Below are 18,863 nucleotides of genomic sequence, written 5' to 3' on the forward strand. Positions count from 1 at the left end.
ATCTCATAATGGTATCAAAACGGTGTTTTAGTGCTACTTGAGGAGTGCCAGGTGCACTTCAACCATTTCACCTACCTACCTACCTACTAATGCTGTATAAATCAATATAATGAAAAAATTAATTGCCGTAGATAATAAAACATCGTTTTGGTCTATATGCTTTGAGACACCATGCACCCGAAATCCGTAAGTTTGAGTGTGATATTAATCATTTTGTACTGAATGATTAAGATTGATTGAATGAATGTCTATTCAATGTTAAAAATGTTCATTTCAGCAAGTTTTTTTTCTTGCATTCAATACGTTTATGTGAGAAATCATACTCAGTGCGAAATTAAAATATTGTAAGCACCATTTCCAAATAGTGAAATAGAAATAGAAGAAATATTGAAATCATAATTGTACGTTCTGACTTTGAAAAACTTTGGAGATTTTTTTAATACAGAGAAAACTTTTTACATATTTTCTATATTACCATACGGAATTATATTCGATTAACAGCAGTGGTAGATACTCGTATTTAATGTATTCAATTTTTTATTTTTAATTCTTTTCAATTCAGTTAATTAAGTTGAGGTAACTGCCACAGCAGCACATATAAAGAACGATGATGGTTGTGATGTCGCATTTGTCTAAATTCCTGTTAAAATTTCTTGTGAATGAGACAATGCTGAGGTAGTAGATAATGACTGTATTCAGCCCGGAACGTGGTATGTACTTCACAGCTTTGCCGAATTTCGGAAATATCGCTCGGAGCGGCTTGCCACACGATTACCGAAGATAAAGCTACCAACATTTTCTGGTGATTTTATGAAGTGAGAAAAGTATCTACTACGCTTTCTCCTCGTTAGTGGCCGTCAATGTTGCTTGGTCGGACGGAAAAGGTGCTGCAATATCTACGCAATAACAAATAGCGTGAATAGAGAATAGGAATTTTATCGTAAAATTCTTCTTAAAACAAGTTGGTTATTAGTATCTTTTTATATACTATATGGGGTATGGAAATAAGTTTCCGTCATCGTAAAAGAGGTGTCGCTGCTGATTTTATTTTTGTGTTCGCTCTAGTAATATACTGATTGAAGGTATATATGTGAGGTATCGATCTTAGTAGTTGACCTTCGTTTGAAGCGTTAAGATCCTTTTCATCTGACGTCAAAAATGTTAACGTTCGTCCCAAAAATACAGCATTTGCGGGAAGTCATGCTTCATTACTACCTTTTAAAGAAAAGTGCCGCTGATACGAGACGAATATTGATCAATATTTATGGTAATCACGCTCCATCAAATACAAGTAGCAAAAAGTGGTTTCAATGCTTCCAAAGTCGGAATTTCGACGTGAGTGAAAGAGTTAGATGTTGACAGATTAACGGTCGGTAAACGTTTGCACGCGATGGGAATGGTCTAGAAAGTAGGTAACTGGGCCACATCAATTGAAGTCGAGGGATATCGAGAGACGTTTCGTGACGTGTGAGATGCTTCTTGAATGGCAGAAAGGAGAAGGTTTTGTGCATCGCATCGTCACTGGAGATGAAAAGTGGATCTACTATGATAACCCTAATCGTCGAAAATGTTGGATTCTGCTAGGTGAACCTGGTCTATCGACAGCGAAAAAAAATATTCATTATTTAATTGTGTATCGTACCTTTTGCTAAGAAAGAACTGAAACTTATTCCCATACCCAATATTTTACTAGGTGCAATTGTACATCACTTTCGAAAAATGAATGAGAATCGTAATCCGCGATACTTCTGATACTGATACTTTATTAAATTTTCGGGAATGAATTCCGTGATGCTATTTATCGATTGATTCGGTGAAATATAAATTGCCACAATTAAAACTGTTTTTCCATTGCTCAATCTGGTTTCGCATGCACATATTTCTCCCACTTTAGAGAGCTGAACAGACAGTGATTCTAGTTGCTGTGCATTTAGATCTCTCTGTGGAGTTACAATACGAGCACCGGCATTTTGATTGTGGTATATTGCAACACCGCCTGCAATTGCGGTAAATATTTAAAAATGAAAATATTTACGAATATAAAAATACGGACGCAATACAGCACACGCGGTTGCTATTATGAGCGTCGTAACGCGTATATTACACAGACGTACTAACATACACACAAACATTCGTAGGACGCTTGGTCTAAGCAAGTATTAGGTAGTGTAGTATAGGTATACATAATGCCTTCTCGCTCACTGTGGCTCCGTAATACGCAGGCGCGCACACATACGTACTAGCATACATATAAACATACATACGTATGACGCTTGAACTAAACACCAAAGCAAGTAATAGGCAGTGTAGTATACATACTACAATACTCGCTATACTAGCGTGGCTCAGCAGTACGCAGTCACACACATATACGTATATCAACATATAACGCTTCGTAGAGTCGCTTTTTCGTTTCATCGAGTCTCAAATCACTCCCAACGATTCTAAAAAAGTTTTCACTTCAAAAACGGCTCAAAGATCTATGACGCCAATTACAACGAAGCATTAGACCTGCCTGGGTCGTCCAGTTAAGTTTTGGGACGATTCATTGGTCACACGAACTAGTGAATATACTGGCACAAGGAAATAGCGAAAGCTATCACTCCTCAGTGATGAGCTTTCCACCTTTCAGCAGCTTACAGTGTTTTAAGAAATAAGGTGCCGATCTTTTACCATGTTTCCACCGTCAATTTCACTAACATCAGTAAGCAAATGCATTAGAGCGAATAAAGCTGCTAAATTACTACAGATAATTATAATACTAAATAAATTTAAAAAACAAGAATGAATTATAAAATTTATATAATATAAAATTCATCCTTTGAAACCAAAAAGTCAAGCGGAATAGAATTCGAGATCTCATTGAATTCTCTTAGATCGCGGGCAATAGGACCATTAATTCGTGTTTAGAAATTTAAGATTAAATGGGTAAGTATTGCGTAGAGATCTAGTAGGGATATGAAAGTGAATGCTACGTAATAGGGATAAACAATCGACTGCACCTTTAATTACACTAAAAACAAAAGACTTTCTCCTCTCTAGAGACTTTAAATAAATTAAAATGAAACAAACGATAATTATAGCAAGGGATAGGATTTGAGAATTTTAACGACCTGAGAGCATATTTAAGGAACACCTACTATACACGTTCAATTCTCTCAATTGCAAATTGGTGGCAAGGCCTCCAGATAAATGCTGCATACTCCGAGAACATTGTACTATTACGTCATATAAAACCTAAGATTGAGTAGCATGTGGATACAATAAAGTTAATATAACTATTGAATAAAAAATGTAAGTCAATGATCATACCTAGATCTTTGAATTCATGAACAGATTGAAGTAAAGTCTTATCAATGCCATAAGATGACTGGAAAACATTTTTAGTTTTGGCAAAAGTGACATCAAAACATGGAGGATGGTTCCATATGTAGAGGTCCACGTAAGTGGGGAAAGTTATGATCGCCATTCACTTGGGAGTGGCCAGGACGATTTTTCTGCATATGGTTCAAGCACACCGTCCGGGATTAGCCCACGTATCCTCTGGGTAGCTTCCGAACAACCGTTCGGGAGTGAGCTAACGTGAGAAGGCGAAACATTCCAGGATAGCTGGTTGTGCGCTGGGTTTAGGACCCGCCACTTAAACACCAACAACAAATCGTGCTATCCGACTTCAACGCCAGGGTGGGCAAGGAGGGAATTTTCGGTCCCACAAATTCAGCCTACACAATGAAACATCCGGTAACGGACAGGGGCGGATTGACTACGTCGGGGTTAAAAACATGGTAGTCTCCATATTCCAGCATAAGATCATTCACCAAGCCACCTGGCTGTCTCCTGATCGAAAAACACGAAACCAGATCGATCATTTTGTGATAGATGGAAGACCCGCTTCTAGTTTATTAGATGTACGTACGATCCGAGGACCCAACATCGACACGGTTCACTACATTGTTGCAGCCAAACTGCGCCCACGCCTCTGTACAGCAAACAACGTACATCTACCTACGCAAAGAATGTTCAACATCGAAAAGCTGCAATTACAACAGTTAGCCAGAAGATTCGCCACTCGACTCTCACTCCTGCTCTCAGAGAGCACTGCCCAACAAACCGGCATGCACTTTGACGTTGTTCCACAAATTTTCAAATCATCAACATACAGAAAAGAGGTGACAAATGAGAAGCAGGTACTAATATCATTAATAAATAGAACGAATAGAAGAGGCCCTAAAATACTGCCTGTGGCACATCTGAAGTTGTAATGAAAGGCCCCGAATATTTCCCTCAATCGTTGCACATCGTTTATTGGTTAAATACGATTTCAACCATTGAAAAAACAAACACAATGAAAACCAAGCGAGGGTAATAGAATTGTATGAGAAACTCTATCAAATGCTTTAGAAAAGTCCACAATCGACTTAAAGACCTTCAAAAGTTGAAAATCAATATCCACCAAAGCAGCCAGGTTGGAAACTCTAGACCTACCCGAGATAAATCCATGCTAATTGGGCGAGATTAAGCTCGTGTCCGCAAAGTACACTTTTTCTTTTACAATTCCTTCGAAAAGTTTGGATATAATAGAAAGCTTCAAGATCGGCCTATAGTTGCGCACATAATTTTCTTTTTGCTACAGTGTGGCTGATGAATTTTGCTACATTATGAAACTCAAATAACTTTTTTTTTAGTGTATGGAATTCATTTATTTTTTTCTCAAGTTGAAGGTCATTAAATTTTATTAAATGTAGCTTAACTAGTTTTAGAAATAATTGAATTTAAATGCCCCCCATGCTCGTTGACACAAGTGCGGCATCTTAGTAAAAAGTTGTTCATTGCTGCTTTGAGAGTTGCGACAGGAATAGCCGCAATTGTTGCCCGAATGGATTGTTTTAGTTCATCCAAATTTGTTGGCTTTGTTTTATAAACTTCTTGTTTACATAAACCCCACAAGAAAAAGTCAGGTGCAGTAAGGTCAGGCGACCTGGGGGGCCAACGAAATTCGGAGTTTCTTGAAATCAGTTTATTGGGAAATTTTCGTCGCAACTCTGTCATAACAGTCTGGGCTATGTGAGACGTTGCCCCATCTTGTTGAAACCACACAGAGTTGAAAGGAATTCTCTTTCGGCGTAGTTCTGGATAGAAAAATTCTTTCAGCATTTTCAAATAACGGTCTCCAGTAACCGTAACGGTGTGACCATTTTCTTCAAAAAAATAAGGTCCGACAATACAGCGTGAAGAAACCGCACACCACACTGTCACGCGAAGAGGATGCAATTCCGTCTCGTGGAGTATCTGTCTCATTATGGTCCATCTGCTCGGGGGATCGCCGCCAAACATCCGCCTGTACTCTCTCTGTACCAAAACTACGGACTCCAGTGCGTGATAGCGGCGGACTATCCAAATTCTTGTTTGCGTGTCCCAGTTATCCATTTTAACAAATTTTAAAGATCAATCTGCAAACTAAAACAAAAATGGAACAGATAACTTAAAAAGAAAAAAAGTTATTCAATTTTTTTTTGGTAGCGGCTTTCATCAGCCACCCTGTACTTTTAAAAATAGGGGTGATAATTGTGATTTTCCGATCGTTGATAAAAACACCAAAAGATAGAGATTTATTAAGAATTAGTTCGAGAGGAACAGCAATAGAACAACAGAAAAACAAGTCAAGCCAAATGCACCAAGAACTGTCTTTCCGACGCTTGTGTTTTGTATGTATAGGGTTTTCCAATCAGAGGTTTTATTTTGATATTCAAAGAAAAATGCTATTTTTTAATATAAATGATCGGATGTTTATTTCATTATAAAGAGGAAGGTATGCCGTGAATAGTGAAAAATAACATGAGGCAAATGACCACCTCGACCACGCTTACAGGACAATATCCTTTTCATAAAATTTTCCATAACCGAATTGTAAAGTGGCTGCCATATGTCCTCGTCCTCGATAGCCTCACGACGTCTTGAATCGACCCTGAGCTGTTGGCGTAGATTTCTCTTTCACGTGGCCCTAAAGAAAAAAGTCACAAGGTGTTAAATCACAAGATCTCGGTGGCCAATTGTGATCATCTGTTCGAGAGATAGCACGGTCCGGAAACTTTTCCCGTAAAAGATCAATGGTTTCGTTGCTTGTTTGGCTCGTAGCGCCGTTTTGTTGAAAATAAACGTTCTCCAGATCAATACCATCCAATTCCAGCCATAAAAAATCTCTCGGTAGCGATAGATAACACTTGCAGCAAGAAATTTTGAGTTTCTCATTGACTTCGTGGCAGTTTTTCCGAGGGCGAGGTACCCAGGTACTCTCAAATAGTAGATTTTGTGAAAAAAGTAAGTGAACTGAAAAAGCTTCTCCAATGACATGGAGAAAGATTGTGTCAGAAAGATGATAAACGTGGTTTTTCTTGCCTTGATGCCGAACACATAACGAGTAATATTATTGAACAATCCATTTAGTTTATGTTTACACGGATAGCCACAATTTACAAAGACAATCATAAAATAATGATGGCATATGTTTTAACAATTAAGATGCGAATGCGCATTCCGTACATTTTACCTACAACTATGTAAATTTACGTGACTATCTCAAGTTAATCTCTGGTTGAAGAAGACTCAGATTAGAAAAGTTGATGTGTCGAGGGGCTTTCTCGAGATAACAAGCACTTGAGACTTCTTAGGGAAGAGAGTTAGTGCATTGTCAGATTAGTTTATGTGGCATAAATTTTGGTTGATAGCTTTTTTAATTTCTGAATTGAACCAAATAATGGCATAATCTCGCTTAGTCATTGTCTTGATTGGGACGTAAGTGTTAAATTTATTTACTAAGTTCTTCTGCAAATATTGAATTTGGTCGTCGGTTGATAACATGTTCATTACAGAGTGCCACTAAGATTTATTTACGTCATTGTTAAGCTTAACATAGTCTATATTTTTAAAATCCCTTAAGCTAAAGTACTGAACGTCACCAGTTGTAGTGACACAGAAGTCAAACGTCACGAAAATTAAGTCATGTTTTGGAAAAAAAGGCATAGAAATTGGTCATATAATAAAATTCGTTTTAAGATGCTTTACTAAACTCTCCAGTACAACTCCATGGTGCCATTTCGGGCAGTACGAAAATGCCTAGAGTAAAGCCAAGTAGAAGGGGTTGAAAGCTAAGTCGCGATACAAAGCAGCGGTCAAGATTGGCGACCGAGTTGTTGGCAACGCCAATCTGACGCAAGCAGAAGCGGAAAGACTGGCATGGGCTACGGAGGAAGTAGAAAAAGACCGCGCATATTTTGGAACACGTGCTGGATGTGCCGCATCGAACCCAAAATCCGCCAACAAGTTAGAGGAGCAAATGGCCGTAAAGAGGCAGCGATCTACAGAAAGTGAAGGGAAGATGCCTAACACAAAAAGAAGGTGTAAAGGCGACGCTATAAAGCCAATCGCAAAGCACTCAACGAGAGACGGTGAAAAACCATCCACATCTAAAGCAGCGGCGGCAGTCAGTGAGCCCAGAAGCACTTGACCGTGGCGCTTACTGATCGCAGTAATCCGTTGGGACGAATAACGCAGGAGCAATAGAAGGTAGTTGAGATGAAACTACTGGAGGCTCTGTTCGAAAATATTGACTCTGATACGAGAGCAACAATGCCTACATTTGATCGAGCAGATTGGTTAAGTGGCGTCAAGATAATAAAATGTAAAGACGATCCCACTCTCACATGGGTTAAGGAAGCAGTGAAAAAACTCCAAAACCTATGGGAAGGGCATCTCTCGAAACCGTGGATCGGAGTTGCATACCAACGATACCGAAAGCTAAGTTGCTGAAACCACGCACGGTCAATAAAGAGTATGCTTTGAAGATCCTGCAACGACAAAATATGGATGTTTCTTCCGATAATTGGAAGGTGTTGAAGGTGGCTAAATCAGCAAGTGAGCATGGAGGCCAAAACTACATCATCCAAATTAATTAATCAGCGGAGAACATCTTATATGCAAGGTTTAGGGAAATGGCGTGGAGTATTGGTAGCGTGTACCTACGCAAAAAAACGCATCTCAACAGATATTTATCAAAACACGCTGGAAACCGCCCTAAATCTACAAGAAGTGAAGGAGGGTGAGGCATCCACCGTGAAGGAACCAAAGCCTGAGGCAGACGGTCCTTCAAATAAATCTTCGCGAGTAAAGAAAGCCTCAGTTGAGCTCCTTCAGAATCTAGGAGAGGAGCCAACGATGAGGCTCTGACACAAGAAAAATGGATTGGTTCGGGAAACCTGGTGACAATCCAGGACTGCAAAAGGGCAATACCTTTTAAGCTAAAGGGCAATACCTTTGGAAATCTTAGATATAAAAACTGGGATCTGTTTAGAAAATTGCTAATGTAAAAACCTGTGAGACCTCGCAGGTTTAGCTCTAGTGTTGAACTGGAAGAGAGTGTTAGAATAGCATATCACGCAGCATGCACTCCCCTACGCTTAAAACGCAGATCAAAGACACCTTGGTGAAACAAGGAGCTGGAATCAAAAAGGCGAAGTGTATTAGAATTCTCTAAGTTGGCACGGGCAGCCGACAATGAATCCTACTGTGAGGAATATAACGATTTATGACGAACATATAAGAAAGAGATACGTAGGGCCAAAAGAGAATCATTTAAAGACTTCTGTGGCAGTATAGAAAGTATAAACGAAGCGGCTTGGCTCAGGAAACAGTTATCGAAACATTCCACCACGCCCAATTTAATTCGCAAAACTAACGGAGACTGGTCTGATAGTTGTGAAGAATCACGATCCCTTGAGCGATAACGTAGTAAACATCACAGAAGAGTTTATTACAATCCAAAAAATAGAATGGCCATTAAACGCTTTTGACCCATTTAAATCGCCAGGCATAGACGGAATTTTCCCAGCCATGCTCCAAATAATGAGCTATCTTTTGGTACCATGGCTAAAAGCAATCTACACAGGATGTTTGAGGCTTAACTACATACCTGTTATCTGGAGAGAAGCAAGGGTTGTATTTATACCGAAAGCGGGTAAGAACAACCCGATACTCTCAATGGAGAGGCCCATTAGTTTAACCTCATTTCTTCTGAAAACGCTTGAGAAAATCCTTGACGCACACATCAGAGAAAATAGGATGTCAGACTTTATGGCTAAGGCACAACACGCATATACTAAAGGCAAACCCACAGAGATTGCGTTACGCTCACGAATATTAGTTATAGAGAAATCTCTAGAGTACAAGGAATATGCTTTTGGAGTATTTCTAGACATTAGTGGTGCATTCAACAATGCGTCGAGAGAAGCCATTTTAAGGGGCTTAAATAAAACGAATACTCTGGCTACTCGCAGTTAATGACCTACTAAAGAAATTTGAAGGTAAGGGCATCGAAACTAGTAGCATACGCAGATGACATAGCCATAGTAGTGACAGGCAAATACCTACGCACCATGAGTGACATAATGAATAACACACTCGCAGCAGTGCACCAATGGACAACACAGGCTGGCATAAATGCTGATAAAACGGATATGATACTTTTTGCTAGAAGGTACAAGATCCCCTATTGGCAACCCCCGAAGCTAAACGACAAGGAACTAACTCTTAAAAAGCATACAAAGAACCTTGGAGTAGTTTCTCATAGTAATCTATCATGGAAGTACAATATATTAGAGAGGAAGAAAAAGGCCAGCAACGCACTATACGCATGTAAAAAGATGCTGGGAGTTGCATGGGGTCTATCTCCTGCTATAATGTATTGGTGCTATTCAGCTATAGTAAAGCCAATATTACTATACGGTGCTCTGGTGTGGTGGACTGCGCTCAGAAAACCGACATATATAAAGCCTATGGAAAGTATTCAACGTCCTGGTGCACTCTGCACAACAGGTGCATTGAGAACTACTCCAACGGCAGCGCTTGAAAGAATACTGAGCTTGTCACCGATTGATATTGCGGCGGAATGTGTTTAGCAGCTAAATCCGCCGTAAGATTCAGCGCGACAGGCGAATTTACCTGTAAAACATTCGGACATAGCTCAATAGGCATAAGTTACAGGGTCCAAACAGACTATATGTCTCCGAAATGCAATTGGGTGAAGAAATTCCGAACAACAATAGAAGAAGAGGGATGGAAAAAAGGAATGAAACCTAACCCAAATACTCTTGATATATTTACTGATGGCTCGAAAATGCTAGACGGAGTAGGGGCAGGGATCTCTTGCGCATTTAAGCTTCCTGATCGCTGCAGTATCTTTCAAGCAGAAGCCTTTGCTGTAGGTAAAACTGCGGATATAGCTTCCGCAAAGACATCAAGCAACTCCAAAATAAATATATACGTTCACAGCCAAGCTGCAATAAAAGCAATAAACTCATATGAAATATCATCTCAAAATGCTCTAAAAATCAGGAAAGCCATAGAGAGATTAGTCGCAGACAGACGGTTGCATATCTATTGGGTACACGGATATAAGGACATTGCAGGAAACGAAACACAATACCAATAAGAACTTCAAAATTATTACAGACAATGCTCTGCGCATTTATATGGTGTATTTTTAGCCCTTTTCTTCTCTTACAAAGCACCCGTAATATTGCTCAGTGATTTATACTTTGACTATTCCCTTCAATGACAAACTCAGTCAAAAGTGTCATTGAAATGAAAAGTAAAATCATTAATAGATCTAAAAGTAACATTAACACATTTAAATTGCACAACAAAAGAGATATTTACAATTTGAAGTATCATCAATCTAAGAATCGCCACGAAAAAGAAAATACTCTTCGTCGGTTCCCACTAAGTTTCTCAGTGTTTGCATAGATGGCACACAAACAGGTGCGTCGCTAAGAGAGCGCTTCACAAAAATGTTCCCGTGCCTTGTGAAATCTGACAAAATTTGTTTCTGTTTTTATAAGCGCAACGCAGTTTTCAGCAATGTAGGATTTGCTTTAGTCAAGCATTCATTTGCATAAACTAACATATTGGAGTTGAAGCCTGCAGGCCTTAGGCACAATTTGTGGTTGTTGCGATTGAAAAAATCGATTTGAGAAATGCTGCCTTCTTCTTAGGAGAGCTGAACTTTACAATAATCGAAGCGTCAGTTTTTTGTGCTGGTAGATTTGTGCATTCGAAAAAGGCTCTTGACCTCAGGTAACGTAGTACTATAGCACTGTAGGTAGTTGAGCTGCAGATATTGTTCAGCGTTCACCTTAAATCTTCTCCCTTTTATGCTGGTATGCCGTGTAAACAAGTATCAGAGGCCATTTCAGCTCTGGGATTAAGCTGGCTTCACAGTGAGCAGACTTCAACGCATATCTTCGTTTTAAGAACACAAACGTCATTGTGCAACTTCTCTAATTCGGCACAGTCACGTTTCATTGTCTCTACTCTTTCTTGAAGAGATTTAATGCTGAAAACAGTGAACACCGCAAACGCAATCCCGACTCAGTTGTTCCGATCAAACTAATGAGAACCCCATGTAAATGAAAAGTTCCTTCCTTCCGTATGGTAGTACCGTAGATTTTATTTCACGATATTTCAAAAATTCCCGTGATACCGACTCAGCTGATTGCTCTCTCACCACACAGTGTTGCCAAGCAGCACATTTCGAAACCATTTACAAAATAAACTTAGAAAAATTATAATTTTTGTTAAAATAGCTTAAAAATACTGTTGAATAATGTTAAATATAGATAAATGAATTATTTGCATTTGTTGGTTTTTGGCTTTGGTTTATTAAACAATGAAAAATTGTAACTGATAAAGCGGATGTGTGAAAAAGTGTGTAAGCAAAAATATCAATGGCAAAATTGTGTAGATACAACCAAACACATACACACGCAAACCGATGTATTGTGTAAATATGTAATTAAAAGAAAGCAGTTGTTCTCGGGGGTGAGTTTTTGTGCACGGTAAGGGATTGCGATCCTAATTAGGATTGCCAGGATTAATATTCTCTTTTTTTTATTGTGGGCAAAAAGTAAGGGGAATTTGGTTGTAAAATGAAAAATCTTTATTTATTCGTGTAAATCAATTTCGTCCCATTCAAAATAATCCCCTCTTGATGAAATACACCAACGATTTTTCCAATCCCCGGAACATGCCAAATAGTCCATTTCCGGTATAGCCATCAACACCTTCTTCGATTCAGCTTTTATCTCCTCAATCGACTCGAAACGCGTTCCCCGGAGTGGTTTCTTGAGTTTTGGGAATTGCCAGAAGTCACACGGAGCCAAATCAGGCGAATACGGTGGTTGCGGTGGTTGCGAAGAACGAGTGCAGTGTGAGACGGTGCATTATCGTGATGCAAAAACCAAGAGTTGTTGGCCCATAATTCTGGTCTTTTTAGACGAATTGCTTCACGTAAACGAAGCATAACGCTCAAATAATATTCCTTATTAACAGTTTGGCCAGGTGGAAGGAATTCATAGTGCACCATACCACGAAAATCGAAAAAAACTGTCATAATGACCTTTATTTTTTAACGACTTTGACGTGCTCTTTTCGGTCTGGCCTCGCCTCTAGCACGATATTCACTTGATTGGTCGGTTGTTTCAGGGTCGTAAGCATAAATCCAAGTCTCATCTCCCGTAATGATGCATTTGAGCTTGTCCTGATAGTCTGCAAGCATTGTTTCACACACATCAACGCGACGACTTTTTCCAAGAAATTGAGAGTTTTCGGTACCAAACGAGATTTGACTTTTCGTAGGCCCAAATGGTCTTTCAAAATGGTTTTCACAGATTCTTCTGATATTCCGATCATATCAGTAAGGTCTTTAACAGTTAACCGACGATTTTTGAGCACTAACTCCTTCACTTTATTGACGTGTTGGTCATCTGTTGACGTCGATGGTCGTCCGGAGCGCTCCAAGTCATCAACACGTTCTCGACCCTCTTTGAAGTCCTTGTACCACTTATAAACATTTTTCTGCAACATGGTCGAATCACCAAATGCCTTCTGCAACGTTCTAAACATTTCCGCAGCCGAAATTTCATTCCGCAAACAAAATTTGATGGCACTTCTCTGCTCAATCAAATCAGGCATTGTAAAAATCGAAAAATGCACTCTTGGTCGTTTGGTAAACACAAGCGTAAATATATTACTGATAATGACATTCACATGAAAGTAGGCCCAGATCTTATTAACAGTGCTGCCAACTCATGAAAAAAATAACTAGAGCGAAATTTTAATCCCGCGAACTTTGACAAATAAATAAGATGAACTAATTTTCATATAAGATGTAATTATGTTACTTACAATAAAATAATCAAAACATAAATTTTACAATAGTATTTAAGAAAGTGTAAAATAAAGAAAGACAGTTCATTATTGATTCAACCTTAAACCCATGTGTTTTATTTTTTTTCGTTGTTCTCCGCTCCGGGAATAAAAGTGCGAAGCTCGTGAGGTATGTAGGTCATTGTTGCTTCAGTGCATATATGTACATACATATTTATGCAACACTATATTTATTAAAGATGCAATTGAACTTAGTTGTCCCATATATGCAAATACGTTTCTTTGAAGTTTTCTTTTATTTATTTAAATTAAATTTGAAGTTTTATACTATTTAGAAAATGCATACATATATGATTCTCTGTAGTACAATGTAGATTGAAAAAAAATATAGTGCATCGTTGCTGCAGTGCACATACTATGTAACATTATAAGAATTGAAGATGCAATCGAACTTTTCCACAAACATAACTCTAATAATATACATACATACATACATATGTATATATTGAGCAACACTCTTATGTATGCTGTATGAATTCTCATTTAAAATTAATTTCGACCCGAAAACTTATAGCGTTTTCGTTTCTACACAAAAATGTTGCCATGCCGACGTACAAAAGTTATTCAATGTCGCACTTCAGCCTGTGAAACTGCAACCATTTTTAAGGTTCAGTGCAGCCCTTCACATTTATAAAAGAACACAAACTGTAACCCTGAAATGCAATCAGCTGTTTTTTCGCGCGCTAATCGGACAACGAATTGCAGAAATTTTTGGTGGACAGTTTAAAATAAAAAAATAAAAGAATGCTAGCTAATGAAGAAAGTCCTATTAGCAGCAAAACAGTTACAGGTAAAATGAGAATGTCTTGACTTTTCTATCAACTGTGAAAAAGTGAAAATGCTAATTATTTAAACGGTCTTTTTTGGTAGCATGGACGGAAGGCGAAACGAGACTTCTGCTGGATAAATACGCCTCCTATTTACCGGGCATTGGTCCCTTCAAGCAGTTAAAGACAAAAAAGGACATGTGGATGAAAATTGGCGCAGAGTTCAATGGGAAAAGTTGGAAGCAGTGTGAAAAAAGGTATAAGACCATCATGAAACGTAAAAAAGTGGCGGTGGGAAATAGCAGGACCTCAGGTGCAAAACCCCAAAAGCTACAGTTTGAAGAAGAGCTCGAAAAAATATGCAAAATAGATGATTCCATTGAGCCGGCAGTTAAAATAAGTAGCCAATGTATGATAAAAAAAGAGGTCGCAGCAAAAGAAAAGCAAAGAAAGAGGAAAACGCTCCCAGACACTATGTTAGAAATTGCTGCTAGGCAGGAGGGTGCCAGAGAGAAGCGACACAAGGAAAGAATGGAGAAAGCTGCAAGAATCGAAAGCCTTTTGGAAAAGTGCATCAGTGAAAACAAACCAGCTTGAAGCTGTGGGCGTGTGAGGTAAGTTATTAAAGCCGGTTTGAATTGTGTATGCTGCTTATGATCCATTAAATGTTAATTGAAATATTTTGGTTTTGCAGGCTTCTGCAATTTAGTATAAAATGGGAGGAAGTGCCTTTCGTTCCTGGTCCAACGTTTCGCCTATTTATTTTTTACTTTGTACCTGCTTGAAGCAAATAAATATGATCTCCCTTATTTTCAATAAATACAATATATAAAACAAAAGAAAAAGTAGTTTTTTAATATTTATTGAAGTTTCTTTCAAGGTACATCTCGTTAATGCAATTAGTGCGTTCGAAAACTGTGCTAGTCCAAAATTTTACATATTTGGTCTCTTCATTGACTGGCCTTAAAACGTTCCTTAGCTGTTAATATTGTACAAATAAGGGGAAATGCCAAACGAAGTTAAAAATAATTTTTTTGATTTCCTCGGAACGTTAATTTTGAACATTTACTGTTTTTGAGCTAACCTATTCAATGTTGCTAAGTAGAAAATTTCCAAATTTAGGTACTTAAAAAAAACATGTCAAAAAAGTGACTTTATTTGGCTTCTTTTTATTTCGTCCAGCTCAGTAAGAACAGTGTCGCTTACTTCGAAAGGAAAATGTTGTTCCTGAACGGAAGCAGGATCAACGCAGTATTCTTTTTTCTCTATAAAATCTTGTTTCTCTATGCAAATATTATGAAGTACGCAGCATGCTACTATAAATTTCGCTGTAGTCTCAACTTCATGAAAATCTAATCGCATAAGTTGCCGGAAACGACATTTTAAGAACCCAAAGGCGTTTTCAATTCGGACCCGTGTTTGACTAAATTTGTAATTGTATCTCTCTCTGCTCAGTTAAATTCCCGTAATCCATATACGGCGTTAACAAATAATTTCGGATCGGATATCCAGAATCCCCTAACACATGATATTTTGGTAAACATAGCTTTGGAAGTTCTTTACCAATGAAAGATAACTTCAAGACACGCGAGTCATGCACTTTACTCGCCACGCCAGTGAAAACATCTAAAAATTTTAAATTTGAATCACATATACCCTGCATAGTCACGGAAATTGTGTCATGCCAATTTATATAAGTTGAACGAATTTTTTTTTTCGGCGCCCTTATCGAAATGTAAGTTCCGTCAATGCAGCCTAATACGTTAGGAAAACCAGAGATTGCCGCAAACTCATTTGATATAATCTCTTTTTAACACACTTTTATTAGCTTGGGTTGTATGTTTGTATGTATGTAACGGAATCTTCGAGCTTAATTTTCACTGGCTTCTAAAAATCGGATCGACTTGGAATTTTGCACACCTATCAAGGACCGATGACAATGCAATAATTTCATAAAAGTTTTCCATTATCCTTATTAGGATTGCCAGGATTAATATTTTCTTTTTTTACCTGTGGGCAAAAAGTAAGGTGAATTTGGTTGTAAAATGAAAAATCTTTATTTATTCTTGTAAATCAGTTTCTCAGGCTCCCTCCACGAAATAAGTTCTTCATCCCGATTACTTCTTTATGACTCACAGTCGATAAGAAAGAAATTAAATATAACTCGAGTATATCGAATCATTAATTCACTGACTACAATGATAACAATAATTTTCATTCATAATAAAAAATTGTTTAAAACAAAAACTAAAAAACACGCTTTTATTGCTAATCGAACTAAAAAGTAGAAAATAAAAATTGTTTAAAAAAACTAAAAAACACGCTTTTATTGCTAATCGAACTAAAAAGTAGAAAATAAATTTTAATGACAAAGAGACCTATGTATAATGAAGTAATAGCAAATCGAACGATCAGTCATAGTCAACTACCTCAGAACAGAATTATAACAAAAACTAAGATACAAATAGAATAATTCAAATTACAGTTAAAAGCGTGGGATGCATTTTGCTTATTATTCTATTTGTATCTTAATTTTTGTTATAATATAATTCTGTTCTGAAGTAGTTGACTATGACTGATCGTTCGATTTGCTATTACTTCATTATAGGTCTCTTTGTCATTAAAATTTATTTTCTATTTTTTAGTTCGATTAGCAATAAAAGCGTGTTTTTTAAACTATTTTTTATTATCTTTTTGCTGGAAGACTATGTCTTCTTAGTCGGACTGTTGATTTATTAATATTTTGTTTTCTTACTAGCTACTTAAGGGGGGGGTAGGGTCACAAAATCGAAATTTTTTTTCTTCACTCATCTTATAGTAAATCATTTCAAGAATGTTGTGTCAAAATTTTAAGTGGATCGGAGCAGAACTCTCAAAGTTATAGCCTTTGTAGGCACTCTACCTCGAATGCGGAGCATCGATAATTTCTCAGAGTCATTTTTTCAAACGCGTTTTTCCCGAAACGACTTCTTAAAAGTCGGTGCCAATCACAACTCCGAAACTATTCAACCGATTCTTTTCAAATTTGGCACACGTTTTCTAAATCAAAAATACCTCCCCCCTACACTGTTTTTTTTTTATTTTTTTTTTTTTAAGGTTGTTTTTCACTTACAAATATGGCGAAATTTTTCGCCAAAAATGCTCGTTTTACGTTTTTTTGCCACCAAAACTACAAAAATGAAAAAAAAAAAAAATTTTATTAATGTAGGGGGGAGCATTACGTCATACTTTAACTGAAAAATTCGACTTTTTTAGATTCAGATGATTCTACGACGAATGCCGATTGGCACCGCAGAGCACCTCTCGAAAAACATATCTCCAAAAAAACTCTGTCATGGGCTTATTTGTCAATATTTTATTATTAATATTTTTTAAAAACTTATTGAAAAGATGTACAATAACATGCAACTGATTTTATTAAAGTATCTTAAGCCATATTTCTGTAAAAAATTCAAAAAAAAAGTGTTTTTTTTTTAGCGCTAAACCCTACCCCCCCCCTTAATATTAACTATCGAACAGCAATCATCACGTTGAATGCAACGTGAGCTTATTTGAGGTCGTCAGCACTTTGAGTTAATATTGTAAGAAAGGTAAATACTTAAATTTGGAACAAGCGGAACTGTGTCAGCAATTGAATTGCGACAAGGGGTATTGAACTTTATTAAAATAAATTTACAATATTAATTATTAACTACGGAAATGTATCAGCAATTGAATTGCGACAAGGGATATTGAACTTTATTAAAATGAATATTTTAATTATTAACTTATCTACACAATGTTCCCATTGATATTTTTGCCTACACACTTTTTCACACATCCGCTTATCAGTTACAATTTTTCATTGTTTAATAAACCAAAGCCAAAAACCAGCAAATGCAAATAGTTCATTTATCTATATTTAACATTATTCAACAGTATTTTTAAGCTATTTTAACAAAAATTATCATTTGTCTAAGTTTATTTTGTAAATGATTTCGAAATGTACTGCTTGGCAACACTGTGTGGTGAGAGAGCAATCAGCTGGGTCGGTATTACGGGATTTTTTTAATAATTGTGAAATAAAATCTACGGTGCTACGATACGGAAGGAAGGAACTTTTCGTTTACATGGGGTTCTCATTAGTTTGATCGGAACAGCTGAGTCGGGATTGCGGTTACGTGTTCACTGTTTTCAGCATAAGCCCTCCTATGAGTAGCAGTATGTGCTCACCTGATTCTCTCGATGAGTCCTTGATTTTTGAACCAGTTGCGCGACCCACGCAACACTAGGTGAAATCTGACGTGTGCTAAAATGTTGTTGTGTTGTTGGACTCAAACCCAAATAAATAGATATGAGGCGATTTGTTTTGGTGCGAGTGGTCATTTTTTTGTAGAAAACATAGGGAACGTAGATACATAATGAAGGCTCAGGAATGAATGGGCAAGTTAAATGTCAAATGCTAACAAATGCTAACGGATATATTAGGTTGGCAAACTAAGTAATTTCGGATTTCACTCATAGATGGCTTCAGTTGAATTTTTAGGTTTGCAGACGTAGTACAAATGTAAAACACAGTTCTTGAAAAGTATTATTCGTCGTATTTTGCGTTTTTATTTCCGCAAAGGAAAAACAGCGTCGCAAGCTCATAAAAAGTTATGTGCTATTTATGGTGACGAAGCCTTAAAAGAACGGTAGTGTCAAAATTTTTTTTTTTTTTTTTTTTTTTTTTTTTTTTTAATTGGCGTGTACACTTCTGTTAGGTGTTTGGCCGAGCTCCTCCTCCTATTTGTGGTGTGCGTCTTGATGTTGTTCCACAAATGGAGGGCCCTACAGTTT

The 18,863-nt window shown here is 37.4% G+C and overlaps 1 protein-coding gene and 1 pseudogene across 1 annotated transcript; one reads left to right on the forward strand and one right to left on the reverse strand.

The window, feature by feature from the left end:
• The first annotated feature begins 13,931 nt into the window (after window positions 1-13,931).
• On the forward strand, window positions 13,932-14,890 carry LOC128869306 (uncharacterized). Its single transcript, XM_054111835.1, has 3 exons — window positions 13,932-14,068; window positions 14,149-14,659; window positions 14,740-14,890. Exons 1-2 carry the CDS (start codon window positions 14,023-14,025, stop codon window positions 14,640-14,642), a joined length of 540 nt encoding a protein of 179 aa, XP_053967810.1. The 5' UTR covers window positions 13,932-14,022; the 3' UTR covers window positions 14,643-14,659; window positions 14,740-14,890.
• Window positions 14,864-18,410, reverse strand: LOC128870398 (uncharacterized; annotated as a pseudogene).
• Between the last annotated feature and the right edge of the window lie 453 nt (window positions 18,411-18,863).

Source organism: Anastrepha ludens, chromosome X, assembly GCF_028408465.1.
Source record: "Anastrepha ludens isolate Willacy chromosome X, idAnaLude1.1, whole genome shotgun sequence".
In the NCBI taxonomy this organism is placed as follows: Eukaryota; Metazoa; Arthropoda; class Insecta; order Diptera; family Tephritidae; genus Anastrepha; species Anastrepha ludens.

Coding starts and splice junctions, on each gene's coding strand:
- LOC128869306 (XM_054111835.1), top strand. CDS start 14,023: ATGCTAGCTAATGAAGAAAGTCCTATTAGCAGCAAAACAGTTACAG. Junction 14,069..14,148: donor TAGCAGCAAAACAGTTACAG/GTAAAATGAGAA, acceptor CTTTTTTGGTAG/CATGGACGGAAGGCGAAACG.